The sequence below is a fragment of the Lissotriton helveticus genome, chromosome 4_1, assembly GCF_964261635.1.
Source record: "Lissotriton helveticus chromosome 4_1, aLisHel1.1, whole genome shotgun sequence".
Lineage (NCBI taxonomy): Eukaryota > Metazoa > Chordata > Amphibia > Caudata > Salamandridae > Lissotriton > Lissotriton helveticus.
The window spans coordinates 1681099135-1681122132 of record NC_136063.1 but is presented as its reverse complement, the minus strand read 5'-3'; the positions used below and the strand labels follow the sequence as shown (position 1 = coordinate 1681122132).

General features: G+C 42.8%; 1 protein-coding gene across 4 annotated transcripts in view; it reads right to left on the bottom strand.

Annotated features, from left to right (window-relative positions):
• The window catches only part of ENOX2 (ecto-NOX disulfide-thiol exchanger 2), a 1184097-nt gene that overhangs the window by 316237 nt on the left and 844862 nt on the right, over positions 1–22998 (bottom strand). For all 4 annotated transcript variants that reach the window (XM_078688351.1, XM_078688354.1, XM_078688355.1 and 1 more), the window contains one exon: positions 904–1137. In XM_078688351.1, the coding sequence (XP_078544477.1) occupies positions 904–1137 (234 nt within the window). The remainder of the gene's footprint in view (positions 1–903; positions 1138–22998) is intronic.

Sequence of the window (22998 nt, the reverse complement as noted above, 5' to 3'; positions counted from 1 at the left end):
CGAGTGAGAGTGACTGAAAATGACACACTGACTGTAATTGAGTAAGACTAAGTGAGTCAGCATGAGTGAGAACTGGGTATAAGTGAATTGAAATGAGTGGGACTAGGTGAATCAGGGAGAACAAGTGAGTCAGGGGAGACTAGGTGAGAATGATGGAGTTGAGTGGGAATGAGTGAATCAGAGAGAGCCTGAGTGAAACTAAGTGAGAATGAGTGAGTCCGTGACATTGAGAGAGTCCGAATGAGAGACTGAGTGAGTAAATCAGAAGGGAGTGAGAATGAGTGGAACTGAGTGAGAGTAAGTGAGATTGAGCAGGTAAGAGTGAGGATGAGGGAGACTGCAAGAGTCAGTGAGAACTGGTCAGAGTAAGTAAGGCAAGTGCAAGTGTGAACAAGAATAAGTGAATGAGTGCAAGCGAGAGAGAGTAAGATTGAGTGCGAGTGTCAACTAATCCCTTATACCCGCAGACACTTCAAGGAGACGTTACCAATTTTTAAACTACTTTTTCCAGCATATGCAATCCAACAGGGCAGGCTTTAATGTGCTAAACAGCATTGGTCCACACAAAGAAAGGAAACAGCATTTATGAATGCCTGTGTTCATCCTACGCTGGCACATTAAAGCCAGGCCTATTGCCATTACCAATGCTTGCTTTTTTTTAAGCTTCCCTATAATCGCCTTGCTGTTTAGTAAAATTCACTGATCTCATTCTAGATCCTTTTCTACCACATGGCTCTTTTTTTGCTCTACCCTCATGTGTGGTGCATTCCGTAGCAAGGAGAGCTACAAATATAAATAATTATTTAGCATTTAACATAAGACTAGATAACAAAGACCATTTTGATGTCCAGCCTCACTGCAGAAGTGAAAGAACTGTAAAATGTATACAGGTAGGTGCAGTACCTTTCAGTTTTTCAGACACAATGCTGCATTCATGGTCGGAGTAGTGTACCACAGGGGGTGGAGAAGGGGGGCGAAAGCGGTCTTCCTCCATCCTTCGTCGATGTCGCTCCTCTCGTGCCAGCATCCTCTGCTTACATTCCCACTCATAGAAGTCATCGCGGGCTCGTGCGAAATCTACGTGCAGACGGCCAGTGTCCTTCTTGTCAGTACTGGATCCTAATCTGATCCGATAACCTGATGAAAGTTCAAGGACAAATGCCAAACATCAGCAGCTACATCTCACAAGGTAGAACTCTTATTCCCCCCAAAACTGTCTTACACTTAATCAATGTTCGACATCAAGCAGTCTTTTTGTGAAAGAAACTCAATATATACTATTGTTCAAAAAAGGTATGTTTTAGTAGGTCATTGCACCCGTACAAACCTAGTGAAATACATCACAAATAGTGCATGCAAGGTGTAAATCTCGAGACATGACGTAAAACGTCCTTCCATGAAGATCCCTCTTATGATCCTTATCAGCCCCAGGATGGCTCTGGGTACAAGAAAGCTAAATATTCCCAGATGCAACAGTGAAGTTGTTTCTAGCGCATGTGATTATCAGCGCTTAAAAACAAGCATTTGCCATGCAATAGGTCGCGCAGCATTAACGTTCGAGTTATTGCCATTGTATATGACAATGTGTTGCATTAAATTTTTAGCAAAGTCTGTATTGGTGTATAAAGATGATTTGCAAGATGATAGCGATGGAGTGGGGGATGGATGGATGGATGGATGGCGTGGAGGGGATGGATGGATGGAGTGGGAGATGGATGGAGTGGAGGGGATGGATGGATGGAGTGGAGGGGATGGATGGGTGGGTGGATGGGTGGATGGATGGATGGATGGATGGGATTCATGTGTGCATTAAAAAGAGGAATCTAAGGATAGAAATAAACAGGGCACCCTCCACTCGCATAGTGTATATAAATACTAGCCCCATTTATGCACCGCTCATTTCATTGTAGTGGGTGGTGCCCTACCTTCTGTACTCAAGCGAAAGGGGCAGCCTTATCCCATCTTACGTAGTGAGATCCAGCAAACTGACTGATGCAACAGTTGACAAACTAGGAGACAGCAACTTACTCACACTCCTTCATATACAACATTCCCTAACTAGCACATATCCTGCCTCTTTCGTGAACTGGGCCCAGGTATTTCCCCAGAATCACAGGAATTTGAGCCCAGCAGAGACTCAGCCTTAGTGCCCCAGTTCGCAGTCACAGCTCTGGCAGAGAATGTCAGGCAGACGCCACATAAAAGCTCGGCTCGTTCTGGGCTCGAGGTTCTAAGAGGACCTTGCGCTGCCTGGCTCGAGCTTTCAGTGGATCGCTCGGCTCTTTAGTGAAGTTCATGCATCTTTCCACTTCTTCCAATAGTTTCTGTCTGCTGTTTACAAGCCCCGTGGTTCCTGTCAGTTTGAAGATTTACTACTGAAAATTTACTTTTGCACTGGGGTAAGATTCCGATCTCGCTGGTATTTGCAAAGGATTCCAGAACTTCTTGTAGGAATCGGCAGTGGTTACAGACTCCCACGATTAAATGTGAAACTCTTGTAAGGCACATGTGAGACTCCCTTTCTGCGTGTGTAGTTGTACTTGCTGTGCATTTAGCTTTAAAAGATGTGTTGTGTCTCTGCTGCAAAGTACTTTAACCTACACCCACCAGTTTGTGCTCCCCTCCTGGTGCTGCCCTGATTTGACATGACAATGCTCTCGATATATATCATGTGTGAAGACTACACATGGGGCTACTCCTGCACGGCGGGTGTGCGCCTGAGGCACAGCTCGCGGGCGCACGAGGCTCTGTGAATCGACGAAGTTCTGCAGAGAGGCGTCTCTTCTCTGCTCCAGGTGCCTGACTCCAGGTCTGACACCCAACTGGTTTTCTACCCGCAGCACCGAAATGTTACTGTCCCAGCCGGTACAGAAATGAGCTAAGTCACCTAGAACATGTATTTCTATGCCTTACCTTACATACTTCAAACAGAAACTGCACACAGAAAAAAACAAGTTATGTGGATAGTAATTGCAAAGAGCAATTTCCGTCCCCATAAACTTTTTTTTAAATTAAACAAGGGCTGTAAGCCCGTGCTTGGTGCTGCTTAAGTGCCTGACTGCCTCTCGTACTTTCTGTGATGAGTGAGGCAGTCAAGACTTTCGAGTGGGAGACATGCTCTAGTGAGCATGTGTCCCTTAGCATTTCCATTCATAAAAATCCCCAATGCTAACTCGGACCTAGCACCAGCTGGAACAGCAGCAGCATTTGCTGATGTGGCCCACTATGTGTGTTCCAGAGCAGGAATTGCAGATAAGTGGGACTGGGGGATGGAGACCGTCTATCATGCCTGCCAGCCTGGGGTTCATTTTAACCAATAACAAGCACAGTGTAGCGCACACAAGCACAGGGAGGCGCACACAAGTAGTAAGTGATGGAGAGCTTCCCCTCTTAGGCAGCTTCATCTCACCCAGATGTCGCGTCCTTCCCTAGCGCAGAGAAGTAGTAAGCGCTGGAGAGCTTTCAGGGTGTGCAGCTGCCTTGCTGTTTCCGGTGTGTACGCACTGTGCCAGCTCCCTTCTCCATTCGCCCAACGCCCTGAAGCGCAGCTTCATCTCACCCAGATGTCGTGTCCTTCCCTAGCACAGAGAAGTAGTAAGCGCTGGAGAGCTTTCAGGGTGTGCAGCTGCCTTGCTGTTTCCGGTGTGTACGCACTGTGCCAGCTCCCTTCTCCATTCGTCCAACGCCCTGAAGCGCCCCTGTCTCGTAGCGCCATCTCACATGCTATGCAGTGGCGCATCCCACGTGTGGTGACGTGCTCTGCTTAGCACAGCGCGTCCCATCAACAACTACCGTGATAAAGACGGCCTTTCTTTCAGCCCCGTCGCACCCGGGACAGTTCACTATTTTGCTTACAGCGCGTTTGTGGCCTGCGCCTTTCATTCCACGGCTCGGTAATGCCAGCCGACAGATACAAATATGAAAAGCTGTTTAATTGCAACAAAAAAGTATCGTTGCGTTTTTATATAGCGCAGACTTTACCTGGGCTCCGACTCCTCTGTGCTCGTCAACAGGGTGGTCGCTACCTCGTGGGGACGAGCTGCTATCCAGGACGCTGTCTCCCCCCTGCGCTTAGCAATGCCTCCGCGGGTGCCGACGCTCGACTCCTCTCCACCGGTCACACGCACGAGTAACAACTCAAAACGAAACTGAAAAATACGAGCCGCGCGACGTGAGCGGTCTACGGTAGAAGCTCACACGCGCGATCCAATCCCAAGGCGCATGGCAGAGTCCGATTCTGACGCGCGCGACCCAATCCCAAGGCGCGCGTCGGAATCCGACTCGGCTATGCTTCTTAATGTGCGCGTGGCCATCTCTTGTCTCCACTCGTTGTCGGCTGAGCCGACAGCTATAGTTCTCTGGCGAGAACGCGCTTCACACACTTCTAGCCGAGACCTAAAAAAACAGGGAGCAGAAATGGTCTCCAGCAAGGTTTGATCCAGAAGCATTTTACAACCTAACAGACCCAGCAGACACAAGTCTGTGAAAATGCCAGACGGGTTCCTGAGAAGCACTAACTCATTCAGACGGGAAGGGGTGGAGATAAAGCCCAATTGCAGCACTATCCAGAAAAACAGCCAGAGGAGACTCAATTCACTGTCAGATGGAGGGACAAGTGGGAAGACATTTTTCGAATGTTAATCAAGACCCTACGAAGATTACTTAGTATCCATCCTTTCTGACTGCAACACAATTTCTTCGTACCCTATTTTATTACTAAATTGTACACTATGTGTGCCCAGATGATTACAAAAACTAAATTGCCCCAACCCAAGGACAGAAATGACGAATTTACAAGGAGCTTCGTCCACTTTGAAGCAATTTCACAACATACAACAAACTAGAATATGAAACCTAATCAAATGTCACAACTTATGCAGATAACATACTTTTGCTTGATAGTTACGTCAAACAAACTTCCGATCGGACCTTTGTTTGTCTGTATCATAAGTTACCCAGGTCCTTTGGGTTAATTTTGGGTTACCTCATTGTTCTGTGACCACTGATAGTTAGGCCAAGCAGCAACTATGTCCTACCAGTCAAAGCAATTTCAGGCTATATGATTGACATGACACAAAAGACTGCATTTTACAGAAATATCTTTTTCATATCATGTCTAGGACAGTTGTTGCAAAAAAAGCTACCACCCTTGCAATAGAAATGTTATTCTTCAAAAGATTCTGAAAAGAATAACAGCGAAGTACCAGTCTCAATATCCCAGTGGTTGAATCACAAGGACATGAACACCTACACTTAACGACATTCATATTTTCTCCATGATGAATGTCAGTTAGGGAATCCAGCTAAGTTCAGAAGGTCGACCCTCAACTGGAGGAAAAAAACGGTCTCTTGTGAAACCCTCACTCACCAGAGTTACCCCTTGGTGGCATGCTTCATCATCGGGTCTATCCTGTTGTGAATGAGGCGTGCTGCGACCTACGAACTAGGTGGGAGCACTTTCTTTGACTCTATAATGATAAAGATGATGTTGTAAAATAGGAGTGGGGGTGGGGGTGGTGGAAACAGAGAAGATCTTTGACCCCCAGAATCTTTTCTTGAAACATAAGGTTGGGGAAAAGATACAAGAAACAATGATCTGATCATCTGAGAGGGTAACAAAGTGACACCCAACTATTTCCTGGGATGGCTGAATACACATAATGGATTTCTCAAATTCACCCACACCATGAGCCAACAAGAACTGGCATTTCTTGAACTGAATATAAAAGTGGATCAAGTTTTTTTTAAAAACCATTACCCATGAAAAACATTGCAAAAACTGCCTTTTATTATATGACAGTTTTCGTCCTAGGCATCGGAGGGAGAACCTTCCTTTCAGGCAGTTCTTGAGACTGAGGAGAAACTGTTCCACATTAAGAGATTACAAAACACAAGCAGACCACCTAGCAACCAAACTAAAAAATAGCCACACAAGTTGATATCCCGAGCGAAAACAATGAGCACCAATTGGAATGCCCTACTGGAAAACCCACCACAGAAGGACAGGTAGGAACGACCAATATGTATCACCACCTATAACATAGCATCCAACACGGTGACAAAAATTATCAATAAATATTGGCATATTCTAAATAGTGAATACCAGGCCCATGTTCTACCACAAACGAGAAGCCTCAAAGACCTATTAGTACGCACACATCCCAGAAAAGGACAGAGTGGCATTGCATATTTACAGAGTACTAGAACACCTGTCATGGGTTATTACCCATGTGGCAGCTGCCGTGCCTGCCATCTGACAAAACCAACAAAAACAGTCTTTTTCAATACCCATATGACCTACCAATTGAAAAACTTCACCAACTGCAACACACAAAGGTGGTATACTTGGTAACTTGCTAGTGTAATCTACACTATTTAAGTATGACAACCAGAAAGATAAAAACGAGTATATGCGAATATCGCAACAATTCAAGCTGTGGCTGAGCGATCACTAGGATGTCAACCCACTACAAAGAGAAGAAACATACAGCACAGGATTACCAGTGAGTTATCCTAGAACACATACGTGACGTGGTGGATTCAGACTCAAGACTGCTTGAAAGGGAACAGCAGTGGGTCTTTACACTCAAGACTCATACCGATGGCTTGAACGATAATATGTATTGCATGTGGTTCCTGTACCTCAAGAATCACCCCTGCCTCGCACTCCTTTCTATTTTCTTTAATCAGTAACAAGAGTCATGTAGATGCTTTCATTCCATTTTATTTTCAAATTTTCTTATTTTTTTATTTTCATGATTTCTTCCTTTTGTAATATTGTCATCATATCACATATTAATCAGTTTTGACTTCCCAATGCATTTCAAGCAATACTGCCCTTCCTCAGGGGATTCTCTTTTTCTTGGTTTGATAGTCGGTAGCTTTCTGCGTAAAATAAACGTTGAAATCACGACCTGAGGGACTCTGGGTCTCTCCTCTCAATCTTCGTTCAGCGGCGTTTTAACCCATGGACCACACATACACCGCAGACTCTTTTGTGTACTTTTGTACATACCGGTACATTTAAGTTATAATTATTTTCATTGGTTTTCAACCTCATCCCCATGACATCATTGTTTTCTCATACCCTTTTATAATGAAGTCCCATTACACTTCAGGACCACCTTGACAGACAAAGAATAGTGGCACTTAAGACACCAATACCCATGTTGTACCAACTGACAGCTATATATATGAGAGCCCTCATCTAGGATATCATCCTTTTTATATCCTTTGTATACTCTTCAATAACACAGAAAAAGAGGAACTAATTTTTTCAAGATTTTGGGGAATTTTGGGTCAAAGAACAGTTCAGACTAATGGAACTGTACAAGAGGTTCTGTCGAGACCGTCATTTTGTCCCCCAACGCGTGGTCTAGTTGTTTCACCAGCGCGAGCACACAGCATTCAGACGCCTGGTTCCTGATTTAGTCGAGCTGTGTCTACCGGTTGAGTAAGATGCGGTCCTCTGGGGTGCACCTAAATAGGTTGGCATGCAGAGGTAGAACTTTGGAGTGGTAAGCGCGGACCCTGACTTATCACCAGAAAAAAGAGTGGTCAGGAGCGGCCAGGGGACAGCAAGATCAGCCTCAACTGCAACGTACAGTTGGAAAGGTGTCGGGTGGAGCCAGAAGTGGAGAAAGATGGCTTGGGCGCTAAGGGCGTATAGTTTGAAATCCGGGGCCCCCAGTTCACAGCACGACAATGGGAGGGTGAGTATATTATATGCAATTCTCGGCTGCCGACAGGCCCAGACAAGAGTGATTGTAAGTGTTCGGAATCTGCGGAAGAAGTGCGCTGTGAGGGGAATGGGGACATTCATGAATAAATACAAAAACTTCGGGAGCACCACAGTGTTCTTTATTTTTTTTAAGTTACATACGGATCTAGAATAACCTCCTTGAACACAGAGTGTTTGACTTTTTTATGAAGCTCCTTTTGGGAGCCATACTAGATGTGTTCACATAGTACTTTGAGTTCATGTTTCTTCACTTGGTGATGCACACGTAAAATATTACTGATATTTTTAAAACAAAGGAAGGTATGAACGTACAGTCAGGGGGCTGTGTTTTTTAACTCTCCACTTTTATTTTATTTTCACAGACTTACTGAACAATTGCCGATCAGGTGAATCACCGGTCAGGTGTGTAATGTCTTGGCGGCCACGGAGACACAGACACTGGCAAACTGTTGGACCTACTTTAATGCACGTCTGCTCTCTTTCCTCTTCATCGGCTAACTGTCGTCCCCATTCCTGGCTCCTCCCTTTCTGCCCGCCTTCGTCCTTCCCTTGGGCAGGTCCTAGTGCCCTTGTGTGTGCGCTCATGTCGCTACATGGTGGTACTTGTATATACTTTATTATTCCCTGCTTGGGCTGGCAGACTGAGAAGTACCATAGCGCCATATCTACACAGATTGATCTCAGAATGTCAGCGGATGCAGTTCGCGAGCGTGAGGCTGCGGCAGAAGAACTTTTCAGTAATCTGCCCAAAGCATCTAATTGTGGTAAAGTTCCTAACGCCACCACTACAAACCAAGAATGTGATGGTAAAATTCTTTTTAAGAAATTAGAAAGGTGCATGAGGAACGAAGTATAAAAATGGTGAGAACACAAATCACTTACTAAGTATGATGAAGTGGGACGTGTCCTACTGTCGTGTATTTCTATAGGTTCTGAATCGATCCCCCTATTCCTGACCCTATTCTGGTTAAACTACCTAGCTAGTTAACTAACAGTCAGCCCATGAGGCAAGAAAACCCCCATGATGCAGATACCGCTATCTGACGCAGTCACACTACGGCACAGGAACGTGTTATCTGATTAGGTCATAACGCTTGAGATCTAATTAGACAAGCGACATTCCTCCAGCCCCTGATAAGGCATACGACGTTCTCATAACAAATCAAACCTATGACAACCTGGATAATCCGTGCGGCCATTTGTTTTGATTTCACAGAGAACTTTAGTAAAGAATGTGCTAACGAGCAAGTCGTATGACATCTTTATTGACGTACCTATGTCCATCCTTACGTCAATCCCGGCACCTTTAAGGTATAAATATTGCCGACCTTGCCCTATGCAAACACACGCGTGGTGACAAGACGGAGCAGCCATACTTGCCGAAGCCGAGAGCAGAAGCAGACCCCGCAGGCAGCAGCCCCGCCTTCCTGACGCGCTGAGAGACGCGCTGCTATCTCAAGCCGAGAGACCCAGCACCGGCGTTTCCGGGTAGCCCTCGCAGGCAGCCTGGAATATCGAGAGCAGAGAAAGAGATACCATTCCTCATTCATCCTAAATTCCAGGTACAGAACTGAATAACCCCTCACAGAGAATTCTTTAGTTATTCACTTGGCAAAAACAAACTTAACTTAAACTGTAACTTTCTATTCCCGCCCACGCATTAGACTTAGGTCAGGTACACGGGGTAGGCGTATTTAGAAACACCAGTTGAGTACGTTTAGTCAAATGTATATGTGTATGTAAATATATTTTAATCATTTTAAACATCATATGGCTCAGAAACCATATCAATGTTTTTACAGTATTATTTTATACTATTGCTTTTAATGTATGCACTTTACTTAACAATAAGTATTGCAATAATATCGATCCATTTCTCTTGTACGAGAAAAGAGACTGATCAATAAATAACATCTTTTATTGAACACGCCCGTCTCTTCCTTTTCTCTACATTCTGATGAGACTAAGAATGCACGTACTGACTGAGTAAAATAATTGCCTTGTGCTCACACGACTCTTGAGATTGACTCTTGATTAGGGGAGAGCAAAGTTGTCATGTTCTATGGTTGTCAGAAACTAAATCCCTTCTTGTCTAATCAGGGGAGTTAATCCTTCCTTGAACATTCGAGAAAGTTTCTAGCGAACTCTGAGCTTAGCTGGCCAACCCAAAAATTAAGTCTAGTATCGACAGTAGTAGACCTAGTTAACGTCTGGCCTAGGCCTTTACTGCTGTAGGTACTATTCCAATGCGCAGAGCCTATTGGGAAAATAGGAACTACACTACATGGCGCCCAACACGTTTGGAAAGGGCGATAAAACTAACGTAAGACATTTAGAGTAACTCAGTCGTGCTTTCTCACTCAGACCCCTTTTCCCAAATACTCCAAAGACGTCTGGAGTGGGTGAAAGGTTATTATATCCTCCAAAACCTCGCAGGAGGGAACTCCTATGTATGGTTCTTGGTCTAGTCAACGTTGAAGGATAAAACAGTTCCAGAATATTGTGCATCTAATCTCTGTTTCCATAAGAAACCTGATCTGCAAACAAAAATAATACCATCCTGTCAGTAAAATGGGAGACAGTGATGGAGAAAGAGGCAATTAGATTAGCTACTGAAATAGCAGATGCTGATGCTACCATGCAAGCAGCAGACGCGGATATAATACTCATTCCGGTCATTAAAAGGAGATCTATAACCTTAAAACTTATAGAAAATGGACTGACACCTAGAGGTGGCACAGTCATATTCGTAATTGAGGCACACGAATATCGGCAGACAGAGGTATACTATACATGGATACATTTTCCAGCAGCAAATGCTGTAACAAAGTACTTCCACTATTACAAAATAGAGGTTCCACCCGACATTTACACTCCTTTCGAGGAGGTGGAAGTACCACTCAAATTCCAAGAGCATTTGCTCTTATTTGATGGCGCCCTAATACATAACAATCACATTACAAGGCTCGGTCCTTTAGGAAGACCAGGAGCAACGTGGCCGGTCTTAGCCGGATACACACCACATCCAGACATCGAAAGAATGCCTGCAGCAGAGCTGTTAATACAGCTAAAACAACTACTAAAAATTCACAGACAATTAGTTCAGTATGTAATGCGGACTTCAACAATTCAGCCAACGATTAAACTTCCACAGCTGACCCCTCACCAGGGGAACACAAATAAAATTACACCACAGAACATCCAATCCTGCCTAGGTAAAGTTCCAGCTAAACGGGAACAGATACCATTCTGGTTGGCACAGAAAATTACCCAAATAGAGGCGGTGTTTCCTGACACCACCCCGCTGGAAAAACACAGGATTCTGACTATATGTCTCCCAATGGGAATCGCACCACACATTGAGGACTGTGACACTTGGGGTACAGTCTTTGCTTCCATCTATACAAAAACGCACGGTGTTCCATCCATTTCGGTAATACCAGATGTGCTAAAACAAATTCAAGATGAATACGGTCCAGAACCTGCTTTAACTCTTGGTATGAAACTACTGAAAGACTTCAAGCAGGTCTCGGCTATATTATTAGCCAACATAAAAGGTGAAGCAGCAAACGTGGCGATCCGCCAGAGGTTAAAAGAGACAGATATAGCAGACCAACCAGCTGAAATTGCCAGAATCATAGAAAAATCCTATGAAGAACTAGGCAGAGATAGTCTAGGTGGAATACCAGTAAAACCGCAACTGACTACAAGTCCAGAAAAAATGTTTTTTAACAATAATAATAATTCACCAAAAAAGAACTGGGATGGAAACAAACAATCCAATCCTAAAGAAAAGAAATTCCAGTCCAGAGGAAGGTCGCCTAGGCGAAGAGAGAAATCTCCAAACCCAAGACAAAGGTCACCCCAGAGTGACCCCTCTGGGAATAGATATAACCTTAGAAATAGGGATAATATTAAAAAACCAGATAGATATCAAGACATTGATACACGTCCCTCTCAATCTTTTCAGAATTCCTCGCAGAAATCGGAAAGAAGAGGACGATCAGAAGAGCACGCCAAGTCCAAAGACAAGGAACCTGCTCAACTGAAAAAGAAATCACAATTTCCAAAAAAGAAGGTAGCCAGTATCAAGGTAGTTAACAATGCCGAGAATACTGAGGACACAACTGAAAAACGGAGAGTGGGCTCAGACAATGCTAGACAGCGCAGCAGAGGTGAGCATAGCTCGCAAAGTCCTTATGAATCATCTGGAGACAGTGGACACGAATGAATACCTTCAAGTGGAAACTGCAGATACCAGAGTTAGCAAGCCCCACAAAATATACGAGATAACATTACGTATAGAGGGAGATAAGACTAGGAAAATAAGGGGACTATTTTGGGATAACCTATCCAAGGGCTATGACATCCTTCTAGCTGAAAAAGACTGGCCACCAGAGTTTGTCAGGGAGTGCCCTCATGGCGAAGAAGTAATTATGCCTGCCTTCTCGAATCAAATACCGATTCATAAAAAATATACACTTGCTAGAAAGTGGGCAGTGGCCTTAGCACCTGCTTTATATAAAAATCATGTAGGATGGGATGAGGATTCTCCTCCTCACAAAATCCAGTTAAAATCACAACCAACTGCACAAAGGCAGTACCCAATTAAGCAAGAAGCTAAAAAACAAGTAAATGAAATACTAGATCAGCTAGAATACCAGGGGGTGATTGAAACTTGCACCTCACAAATGAACAATCCTTTGTTTCCAGTCGCCAAACCAGACAACTCATATCGTCTAGTTTTGGATTACCGACACCTTAACACATGCTGCAAAACCTTTGCAGTGCAAAACTCACACAGTACTGCACTAATGAATAACATAGTGCGCAAAAAATACAAAACAACCTTGGACATCTCCAATGGATTCTTTTGTCAAAACATAGCACCAGAGAGCAGATATTTAACAGCTTTCTCAGTAAATGGCACTCAAAAACAATTCTGTCGGTTAGCCCAGGGGTACAAGAACAGCCCGGGGGTATTCTCAGCGAGAGTAACAGAATTACTACAACTATATGATGATGAAGCATTATCTTATGTCGATGACATTTACTTAACAGATGATGACTTGGAGACTCACTTGAAAAGAGTGAACACCATAATACTTGGTTTCGCTGCAGAGGGTTACAAATTCAACTTCAAAAAGTCCAGAATTGCCCATCTGACGGTCCTATTCTTAGGATATGAGTTATCAAGTGAAGGTAAAAGCCTGGCAGACAATTTCCTAGAGAAATGTGCCGTAATCCAAGCTCCTAAAACACTAAAAAACCTACAGTCAATTCTAGGCTTCCTAAATTTCGGAAGAACATATATTGCAAATTACGCAGAAAGGGTCAAACCCCTTTATGATCTAATTAAACCAGACTTTAAAAGATCCAGTTGGACTCAAGCACACACAGAAATTTTGAGATCCTTACAAACAGACATGCTAATTAAAACAAAATTAGAAACCCGTGATAATACACGCAACCTTGTGATCCGAGTCATCCCAGGGAGATGCGGATTCACATACCTAACCTCTAATGAGGGAGATAAGGTACCAATTGCATTCAAATCACACTTGTACACAAAAGCTGAACAGAGATTCAGCAACAAAGGAAAAATTGTTCAAGCAGTTCAAACCGCAATAGCTAGAGAAAAAGACATAGCTGACGGTAGACATATCACAGTCAGAACAGCTGAATCAGCCTTCGAGGCACTAACAACACCGTGTAATTTACCAACAACAACATTGAATCCGGAATGGATACAATGGGTGAATTCAATCACAACGGACAAAGTATACTACTACTTTGATCCAGAATTAGAAGAATTGAAAAATCTAAAATATGAAAAGACGTATCCTCTGCCAATCGACATTCTGCCTCTACGACATTACGCCTGTGTAATCTATACAGACGGACATGCTCAACCCTCCGTTTGGGGAGAACAAGCATACAACCCCACATGTGAGATTACAAAAGAAGTGTGGCGCGGAGGTAAACTAAGACCTCTATTAACAAAGACACACTCAGTAGAAACCAATTCAGAACAACAAACTGAAATATTAGCTTTGAAAATGGCGCTAGATAATGCGGATCGCGAATTCCCGACACTTATAGTGTCAGATTCATATTACTGCGTCAAAGCATATAACAAGGATTTGCAGACATGGATTCAGAACGGTTACAAAGATGACACAGATGCACCAATAAAGCAGAGACTGCTCTGGGAACAAGTAGCTCTTTTGAAAAAAGAACTACCAAAGACTCACGTGACACACTCACTGAGTCACCAGCGTGATGGCGTTCACGTTGTAGGGAATTCATTGGCTGAAACAGCCGCAGCGGCAGCCAGTAAACCGGCTCCCGTAGATCGAAAAAAGCGTACATTAAAATACATTGACGGCGAAACATTGCTGGCGGTGAAAACGTCATCAAAAGGCGACTGCTCAGCGTTACCGATCAATTATCCACTCAATTATACATACATAATCGATGCAAACTCCGTCCCTTTTGCTCGAATCCCTGGAGTGGGGGATAGAGTGATTCCAAACATGGACAGGAGAAACTTGTTAATCGCAGACGCACACATGGGCGAGGGACACAGACACCCTAAATTAAAAGATTCTCTGGAAGAATTACAATCACGGTACTGGTGGCCAGGCATGAGCCTGCACTACACCATGTTTGTAAAAAACTGCCCAAACTGCAACAGAGATCGCAGTGGGGAGAGAAGCAGTTTAATACCTCGTCGTATCAAGGCAGATAATATTACCAGCAAAAAGAATGGCTTGCGATTAACATATACAGGCTAGTTTCCACTTATAATGTAGATCACCAGCACTTGGCTGACGTCCGGACTATTATACAAGATTTGCGAGTCTAAATGGCATATACGCTAAGAGCATGCTACGTTCGACCATTTCTTTCACTCAAGCAAACCAGCCTGGGGGGGAAACATGGCCAAATGAGCACAGCCCAGCGGGAATCTTCTCACTTCCTTCCTGAGGGTATGGGACGGTGTAAAGAAAAAACCAAGGCAGAAAGCAATCTATAATAGAAAGGATATTAGGTTCGGGAGCTGGGTGGGTCAAACATCTAATAAGTGTCCAACGTAGTCTAAATAACTTGCCAAGAAATTCTCTGAAGGGATTCAGTCCGTACGAATTATTATTCGGAACTAGGATGTTGATCTCTGACCTTGATAGTCAGACTTCAGTGGTAATAGAAAAAACCTTTGATGTCAAAGACCGTTTGGCTATTTTGCAGGACTTAAACAAAACAAGAAAAGACCTGAGCAACATACAGTTGAAACAACAGCCAACGACCACTGAAGATTCACCACCTGTCCCAGCAAGACCTGTCTGGATTCCAAAAGTCGGGGATCTAGTCAGGGAGAAGATCGCGGTAAAGAAGGAATTTGGGCCTTCTTACAGAAAAGCAGTTCCTGTCTTGTCTGTCAACGGGACAAGATCAGTTGTACTACCGCCACTTGCTGGAAAAAAGGAGAACCGAGTTGTATCCATCGACCTGGTAAAACCACAACATGTGGCCAATAACAAACAGTAGGCCAAGTGGACTCCCAATAAGTAGCAGAACACCAAGGTTTGCTACCAGTACAGAGGTCCTATCAAAGAGGCTCATCACATTCGAAACGCCTACAGAAGAACAACAAGGACTATGCAACAATGCAATAGAACTAAGACCTCTGAAAACCCAAATAAAGACATTTAGCAGAGAGACACCAATCTATACTGAAGTACCAAGTGAAAATGCAAAAAACAAAAATCCTGAACCAATTGGAACAATTGACAGAACTGCATCTGGTTACTTCATCAACTTCGATGATTCCTTTGACGGCTTCAGTGAACAAAAGACACAGCCATCATCAAAATCCTTTAAAGACAAAGCTAAGGAACTTTTGAAACAACTGAAAGAAACATATCTGGTTTCCCCATGGATTGAATTTTGGGTGGGTTTTGGTGCATTTATCCTCATACTTTGGCTCATCATGGTATTTACTTTGGGACGCTTCATTGAGGGAAAATATGCTAAAATGGACACAGCAAGTCAGAACATCAACTTGGTCCTCAAACCACACACATCTTCACACGTCGAGAAAAGAGAACTTTCTTCAGAACTTTCTTCAGCCAACTTCACAGCAATTCCAATACCTGGTGGGGTAGCCTGGGACAACACTGACTATGAAATTTATGGTCCGGTCGAGATCCTGAAATATCCACACCAAATCAAGATCTCCTTGAGTGATTTTGCAAAACCAAACTCATTTGCTGATGATTGGGACTTTGAAAGTATAAATAATATGATGTCTGACTTAGTAATGTCTGCTAAATTTACAAAACATGATTATTTGCAGGGTTCTACAAATTATGATAGTATGTATTGCTATAACCATTATGGTAACCATTTCTTGCATAAATCTGCACAACCTAGAAATGTTTTAAATTATAATCAATGGGAACATTGTGCTACACCTCCAAAAGGGAGCTCTAGAACCGTTTATGACAAATATTCATATTTTTCAGGTTTTAACATAACTAATGCTGAAACATTTTATTACAAATTGTCAAACAAGACAGGGATGAAAACCATGATAACCAACACAAAATTGATTTATTCTGATTCGTTCTTTGAAAAAATGAATACTTTTGGATTTGATTATTGGGACAAAATTGTTGATTTGAAAAGTGTTTGGGGTACAAAAGAATGGCAAGTACAGGGTTTAGAAGCTTTGTTTAGAGCCTGCATGATCCCAGAACAAATGATATTTTTAAATGACACTGTTCAACAAACCACCTGTCTTGGCTTAGCCAAAATCAAAGATTTAAATAACCTGTCTATTCCAAAGCCGACAATGTTTAGCAATAGCTCTGAAACAGATGAAGAAATAGACATAAACCATATACTTAACCAAAACAGAACACATCCTGATTGGAAACAATGGTTGATCTGGCCCACAGATACAAATAACTGTCAAGATAGATTCCTGAATAAAACACAGGGTTTCAAAATGACCAGGCCAGACCCTAGATATCCCCAAAGACATCACCCAGGGATAATAACAACCTACAGTGTGGGCAAATTATGCCTTCAATGGCTACAAACTTCCACACTGCCTGAAATTAAGCAACACCTAACTTTACTTACTGATGGTGCTGACTTGCGTGATTTCATACTGGGACCACGCAAACAGCGTCATAAGCGTTTCATAGCAGCCTCTGTATATGCAGCATACAATGAGGCCTGGAAGGTTACTCAAATTGAGACAGCAGAGAGAATACGTGAAATTGATCGTATTAATTTGGAAAAATCACTTTCTGTAGTGGACAATGGGTTAATGACTCTGTCCTCCAGAATTTTTTCATTGGACAGCATTGTGTCTTCAGCAATCGATTTATTATCGCAAGACTTACTGTTATTACAACATGGACAGTCACAATTGCGTTCTATTGTACAGCTTGGCTGGACGTTACAAAATCTGCGTTCAGGCTACGTGCCTTGGCGTTTAATCAACACAACGTCACTATTCCAAATCTTTAACCTTACTGATAGACAAATCGGTATGGCGCAGAAGGGTGCTGATTATACAATCTTGAGCATTGAAAAACTAGAAAGATTACCAATGACAATGTCAGAACGACCTGTCAGTGAATGGATAATCCACGGAATCGTAAATATTCCAATCTCAACCTTCAGGTTTCAATACTGCCAAAAATATATACAGGCTGGCATGTACGAGAAATTGGGAAAGGGGTACCTTAAAACAACTTGGAAGCTGCCCTATTCACATGCATGTGTCAGTAACAAAGGACAGAAAGTGTTTCTTAGTGGCAACAATTGTGCTATGTCACTAAGCGGCACGCTTCTGTGTAACGGTATTAGTTTGCACGGAGCCTGTGAAGGGAATTCATACAACCTTTCATGTCACCAGCAAGGCGCACCTGCAACTGAAATAGAACCATTCTTTCAAAGACTCTATATTGGGAGTTACATTCTTATTGTAGACCGCAGATGTTGTAGTCTTATGCCCGGGACTCCTTATCTCGTCACTACGACGGCGAAGGTCAAGTGCTGTGGACGTTCTTTATTCCCCAGCTCCTTTCCAGACAGGGAGGCAAGGGCATGGCCCGGTTTGAAAATTACTTCTATTCGAATAGATACTTTAAGCAGAATGAAAACAGTGCTTCTTCAGACGCCTACAAGGCTCACGTCATCTAAAGAAACGTATGATCTACAAGTCGCAAGGACGACTGCAGAGATACATACATTATTATCAACTAATTCCCCCGTACATTTCGCGGAAATCCTGAGCGAAATCTTAAATATTTCTGATACCACTGGGGTCTCAAAGGTATTTAAGACAGTATTTTCGATGGCATTAACACCATTCAAAGCCATACTGGGTATTTTTCCAGATTTCGTCCATTCGATTTTTGGCGGACTTCCCCTGATCCTGGGACTAATTGCAGGAATCCTATTCCTAGTCCTTATTTTTCGTTATGGCAACCCATGTCACAGATCAAACTCTCGCGACAATGGAAGATACGATCCTAGCCATTGGATACCGGGACCGGATATCAAAAATCCTGGGACTCTCCCGGCTTAGAGACCTAAACATGACTTGGTTTCTATCATTTCGACCAATGTGGCAAAGGTGTGTTTTACCTGTACTAAGGTGTCTGCTATGCGGAGAAGAATGCGTGTTAGACACCTGTCTGACGCTACAATCGGATGCGCCGGTGGATGCAGATACACTGTTGGTTCCTACCAAGGTTCACGCACTGTGCTGCCCTCAAAGGCTGCCAATTCTGATGACGGCATTCCTGGAATCTTCACCACTACGATTGAAGAGTAGTGAAGTTCAAGATGAAAGCAGCATCGAACAGGTACGACCTTCTGTCAGCAATGCAAATCAGAATGTCAATGGAGACAATCATGCGCACGAATGCATGGTTACCCCTATTTCCGACTTAGAGGAACTTTCCCATGAAGCTGTTGACAGTTTTTTCGAAAGCCTGAATGATATGATGTTCTCTCCGGAACAGAAATAGAGACTTTTGAGTAAACTCGCACACGGCGTTCCCTGAATTCGGCCTTCAACTTTAAAAATAAAGTCACATGAACAATTACAATCCAGTTCACGGACAGCAACTTTTTTCAGCAAGCCCTTAAAATATTTTTCTATATATTTTTTCCCCGGGACACTGATCTTCTGCTTAAAGTAAGAAAACTATTCCTAGAGAACTAAGATTTCTATTTTTAGATACTTTATAGACTTTATATAGACTTTAGCTGCCCGCTGGTATGTTCACAAAATATATTATGTGATGAAATGGTTTCGACTTTTCTTTCTGTATAGCCATATTAAGAGCCATTTCATGTGTATTTCTCATATACCAACAAGCAATAATGCATAAAATGCGTGCTTACTTTTGCATTTAATTCATAGCTTAAGTGCATACAATATATGACTGCAATTTTTCAGTATATTTGAAAATTTCAAAATGCATTTATGTATTTTGGGGTGGTAAGGTATACACTATACTCTATAGTATGTTGTACTATGTTATACTATGCATAGATTAGTAGATATGACCATAGTTAGCGTGGAGTGGGTGTCGTGTATTTCTATAGGTTCTGAATCGATCCCCCTATTCCTGACCCTATTCTGGTTAAACTACCTAGCTAGTTAACTAACAGTCAGCCCATGAGGCAAGAAAACCCCCATGATGCAGATACCGTTATCTGACGCAGTCACACTACGGCACAGGAACGTGTTATCTGATTAGGTCATAACGCTTGAGATCTAATTAGACAAGCGACATTCCTCCAGCCCCTGATAAGGCATACGACGTTCTCATAACAAATCAAACCTATGACAACCTGGATAATCCGTGCGGCCATTTGTTTTGATTTCACAGAGAACTTTAGTAAAGAATGTGCTAACGAGCAAGTCGTATGACATCTTTATTGACGTACCTATGTCCATCCTTACGTCAATCCCGGCACCTTTAAGGTATAAATATTGCCGACCTTGCCCTATGCAAACACACGCGTGGTGACAAGACGGAGCAGCCATACTTGCCGAAGCCGAGAGCAGAAGCAGACCCCGCAGGCAGCAGCCCCGCCTTCCTGACGCGCTGAGAGACGCGCTGCTATCTCAAGCCGAGAGACCCAGCACCGGCGTTTCCGGGTAGCCCTCGCAGGCAGCCTGGAATATCGAGAGCAGAGAAAGAGATACCATTCCTCATTCACCCTAAATTCCAGGTACAGAACTGAATAACCCCTCACAGAGAATTCTTTAGTTATTCACTTGGCAAAAACAAACTTAACTTAAACTGTAACTTTCTATTCCCGCCCACGCATTAGACTTAGGTCAGGTACACGGGGTAGGCGTATTTAGAAACACCAGTTGAGTACGTTTAGTCAAATGTATATGTGTATGTAAATATATTTTAATCATTTTAAACATCATATGGCTCAGAAACCATATCAATGTTTTTACAGTATTATTTTATACTATTGCTTTTAATGTATGCACTTTACTTAACAATAAGTATTGCAATAATATCGATCCATTTCTCTTGTACGAGAAAAGAGACTGATCAATAAATAACATCTTTTATTGAACACGCCCGTCTCTTCCTTTTCTCTACATTCTGATGAGACTAAGAATGCACGTACTGACTGAGTAAAATAATTGCCTTGTGCTCACACGACTCTTGAGATTGACTCTTGATTAGGGGAGAGCAAAGTTGTCATGTTCTATGGTTGTCAGAAACTAAATCCCTTCTTGTCTAATCAGGGGAGTTAATCCTTCCTTGAACATTCGAGAAAGTTTCTAGCGAACTCTGAGCTTAGCTGGCAAACCCAAAAATTAAGTCTAGTATCGACAGTAGTAGACCTAGTTAACGTCTGGCCTAGGCCTTTACTGCTGTAGGTACTATTCCAATGCGCAGAGCCTATTGGGAAAATAGGAACTACACTACACTACGGAGACTGAGAATCCTATTAGCACCGAGCTTTGAGAACCCGAACCCGAGTATGTTAAAAGAATGGGGCTAAAGCAATTTACTGGCGCCTACGAATTTGGTGAGAATACTGGTGAAATATGCAGAAATTGATCGAAAAGCCTTGATTTTAGAGATCGAGCAACTTAATGAACAACTGAGCAAGCTAGAACTGAGTGAATTCATATTGAAAACAAGAAAGGAAATACAGGAACGACTAACCAAGCAAAGCATGTAAGTTCTCCCACGATAAAACGGACGATGAGCAAGGCAGGATATTTACGTTCGCACATATGAGAATGCAAAGAAAATTAAACTAAATGTGAAACCAACGAATTCTGCAACAACTTCGGCACAATGCTCAAACAATAGTGAGAATGAAACCTCTTCTAAATTAGAAGGTGACTCACTACCGATATGCCATCAGAAAGTGGGAACATCAGTAGCACAGGCCAATTAGGAGAAGCAAGAAAGCTCGCGTAGGAGAAGAGATTGATTTTTTAGCGTTGGATCGTCGGCAAACACTGAGATCATGCAATCAAAAGAAGAAAACAGAACCAGAAAAAATGCACGGAGAAGGTAAAGGCACAAAAAGGAGGAAACACAAAACCAAGAAATACACAATGGCGCAGGAAATGAAGGCTGATGACAACACCATTATCAATCTATCCACCATGGTGTTGACAGAAGCAAAAAAACAATTACTATCCTTGGGTCTGTCCTTCTGCCCGGTCAGTGATTTTAATTATGCACGCACAAGAGTAGACGTTTTTGGTTTCATCCGTAAGTTAAAGCTTTGCTATCAAAGAAGGGCTTAAAGAAACACAACAGATTAATACCAAATATGAATCAATCCAGTACCGAGCTCCTAGCATCAGATATTCCAACATTACTCACCATGCATAAAAACAGCAATACCATAGATCAGGAGCCGATTAATGGACCGTCAACACAAGAACGATTGTCTAATGCCAACATTAGTCAACGAAGAGCGGGTATGAGTCCTTTCAGGACCAGATCAAATTTAATTCCAGTCATGCTGAAGGATGCAATAGATATCTTCCATGAGTGTGTCACGGAGTATATGAAAAAGTTACAACATCAAGTCAAGCACAAAAAAAAAAAATCACCAAGAATTACAATATTTCAAATTGATGAAAAAATTGAGCGACAATCATGAGGTAGTTGTTACAAAATCTGACAAGAGTGGCAATATAGCAATTTGGCCGCAAAAAGATTATTTATTGGAAGCACATAGACATCTTGATGACCAGTCCTGCTATGAAAGAGTCAATCATAAACAATATAATCTAGCCAAAGAAACCTTGAAAAAGAATCTTCCACAATGGAAAAGAGAGGGAGTTATTCCACGGAGGAGTATCAATTCCTAAATGTAGAACATCCAGTATTACCAAGGCTATATTTTATTCTCAAAGTCCACAAGAAGATCTCAACAACCAATTATTTCAGCCATCAACAGTGTGGGGGAAAAAGTGACGCAATATGTGGACTTCTTTCTGCAGGACTTTTTAAAATGGCTTCCTATTTATGTAAAAGACACAGGGGACTTCCTTAAAAAAGTGCATGATGTCCAGTGGGCAGACGATTTTATGTTCATCACCCTGGACATCGAATCGCTTTATACAAGCATCGAACATACCACAAGTTTCCCCGGGCCTCGACGTCCTACCCGTGGAATTTTATGCCCTTTATGCCTAAAACTTGGTCACACACCTTGAAACTCTTTAAAACAAAGCTTTGGACAAATCTGCTTTATCCCTAACGACCATGCAAGCATTAGTGACCCCTCTCCCTAAGTCCAACCGTGACCCCCGTGACATTTCTGGCTACCGTCCTCTCTCTCTACTGTCCACTGAATATAAAATACTTAGTAAATTATTGGCCAACCAACTATTGCCCTACCTTCCCAAACTAGTCCATATAGATCAATCGGGCTTTGTTCCAGGCCGCAGTACATCACTGAATATTCAATGTCTCCACTATATTCTAGAAACAGAGGTGGTCACGTCCCCCACGGCGGGATGCATTTCTCTTGATATGCAACAAGCATTTGATACCCTCTCCTGGCAATCTATGTGGGCCGCTCTGGAACGGTTCGGTATTCCTAAGGGTGCCACTACTATACGGTGCTCCCACAGCACGTGCCCGTATTGGCGCCCATATTTCCGCAACATACTCAATAACCAGAGGCACCCATCAGGGATGCCCCCCCATCGCCCTTAC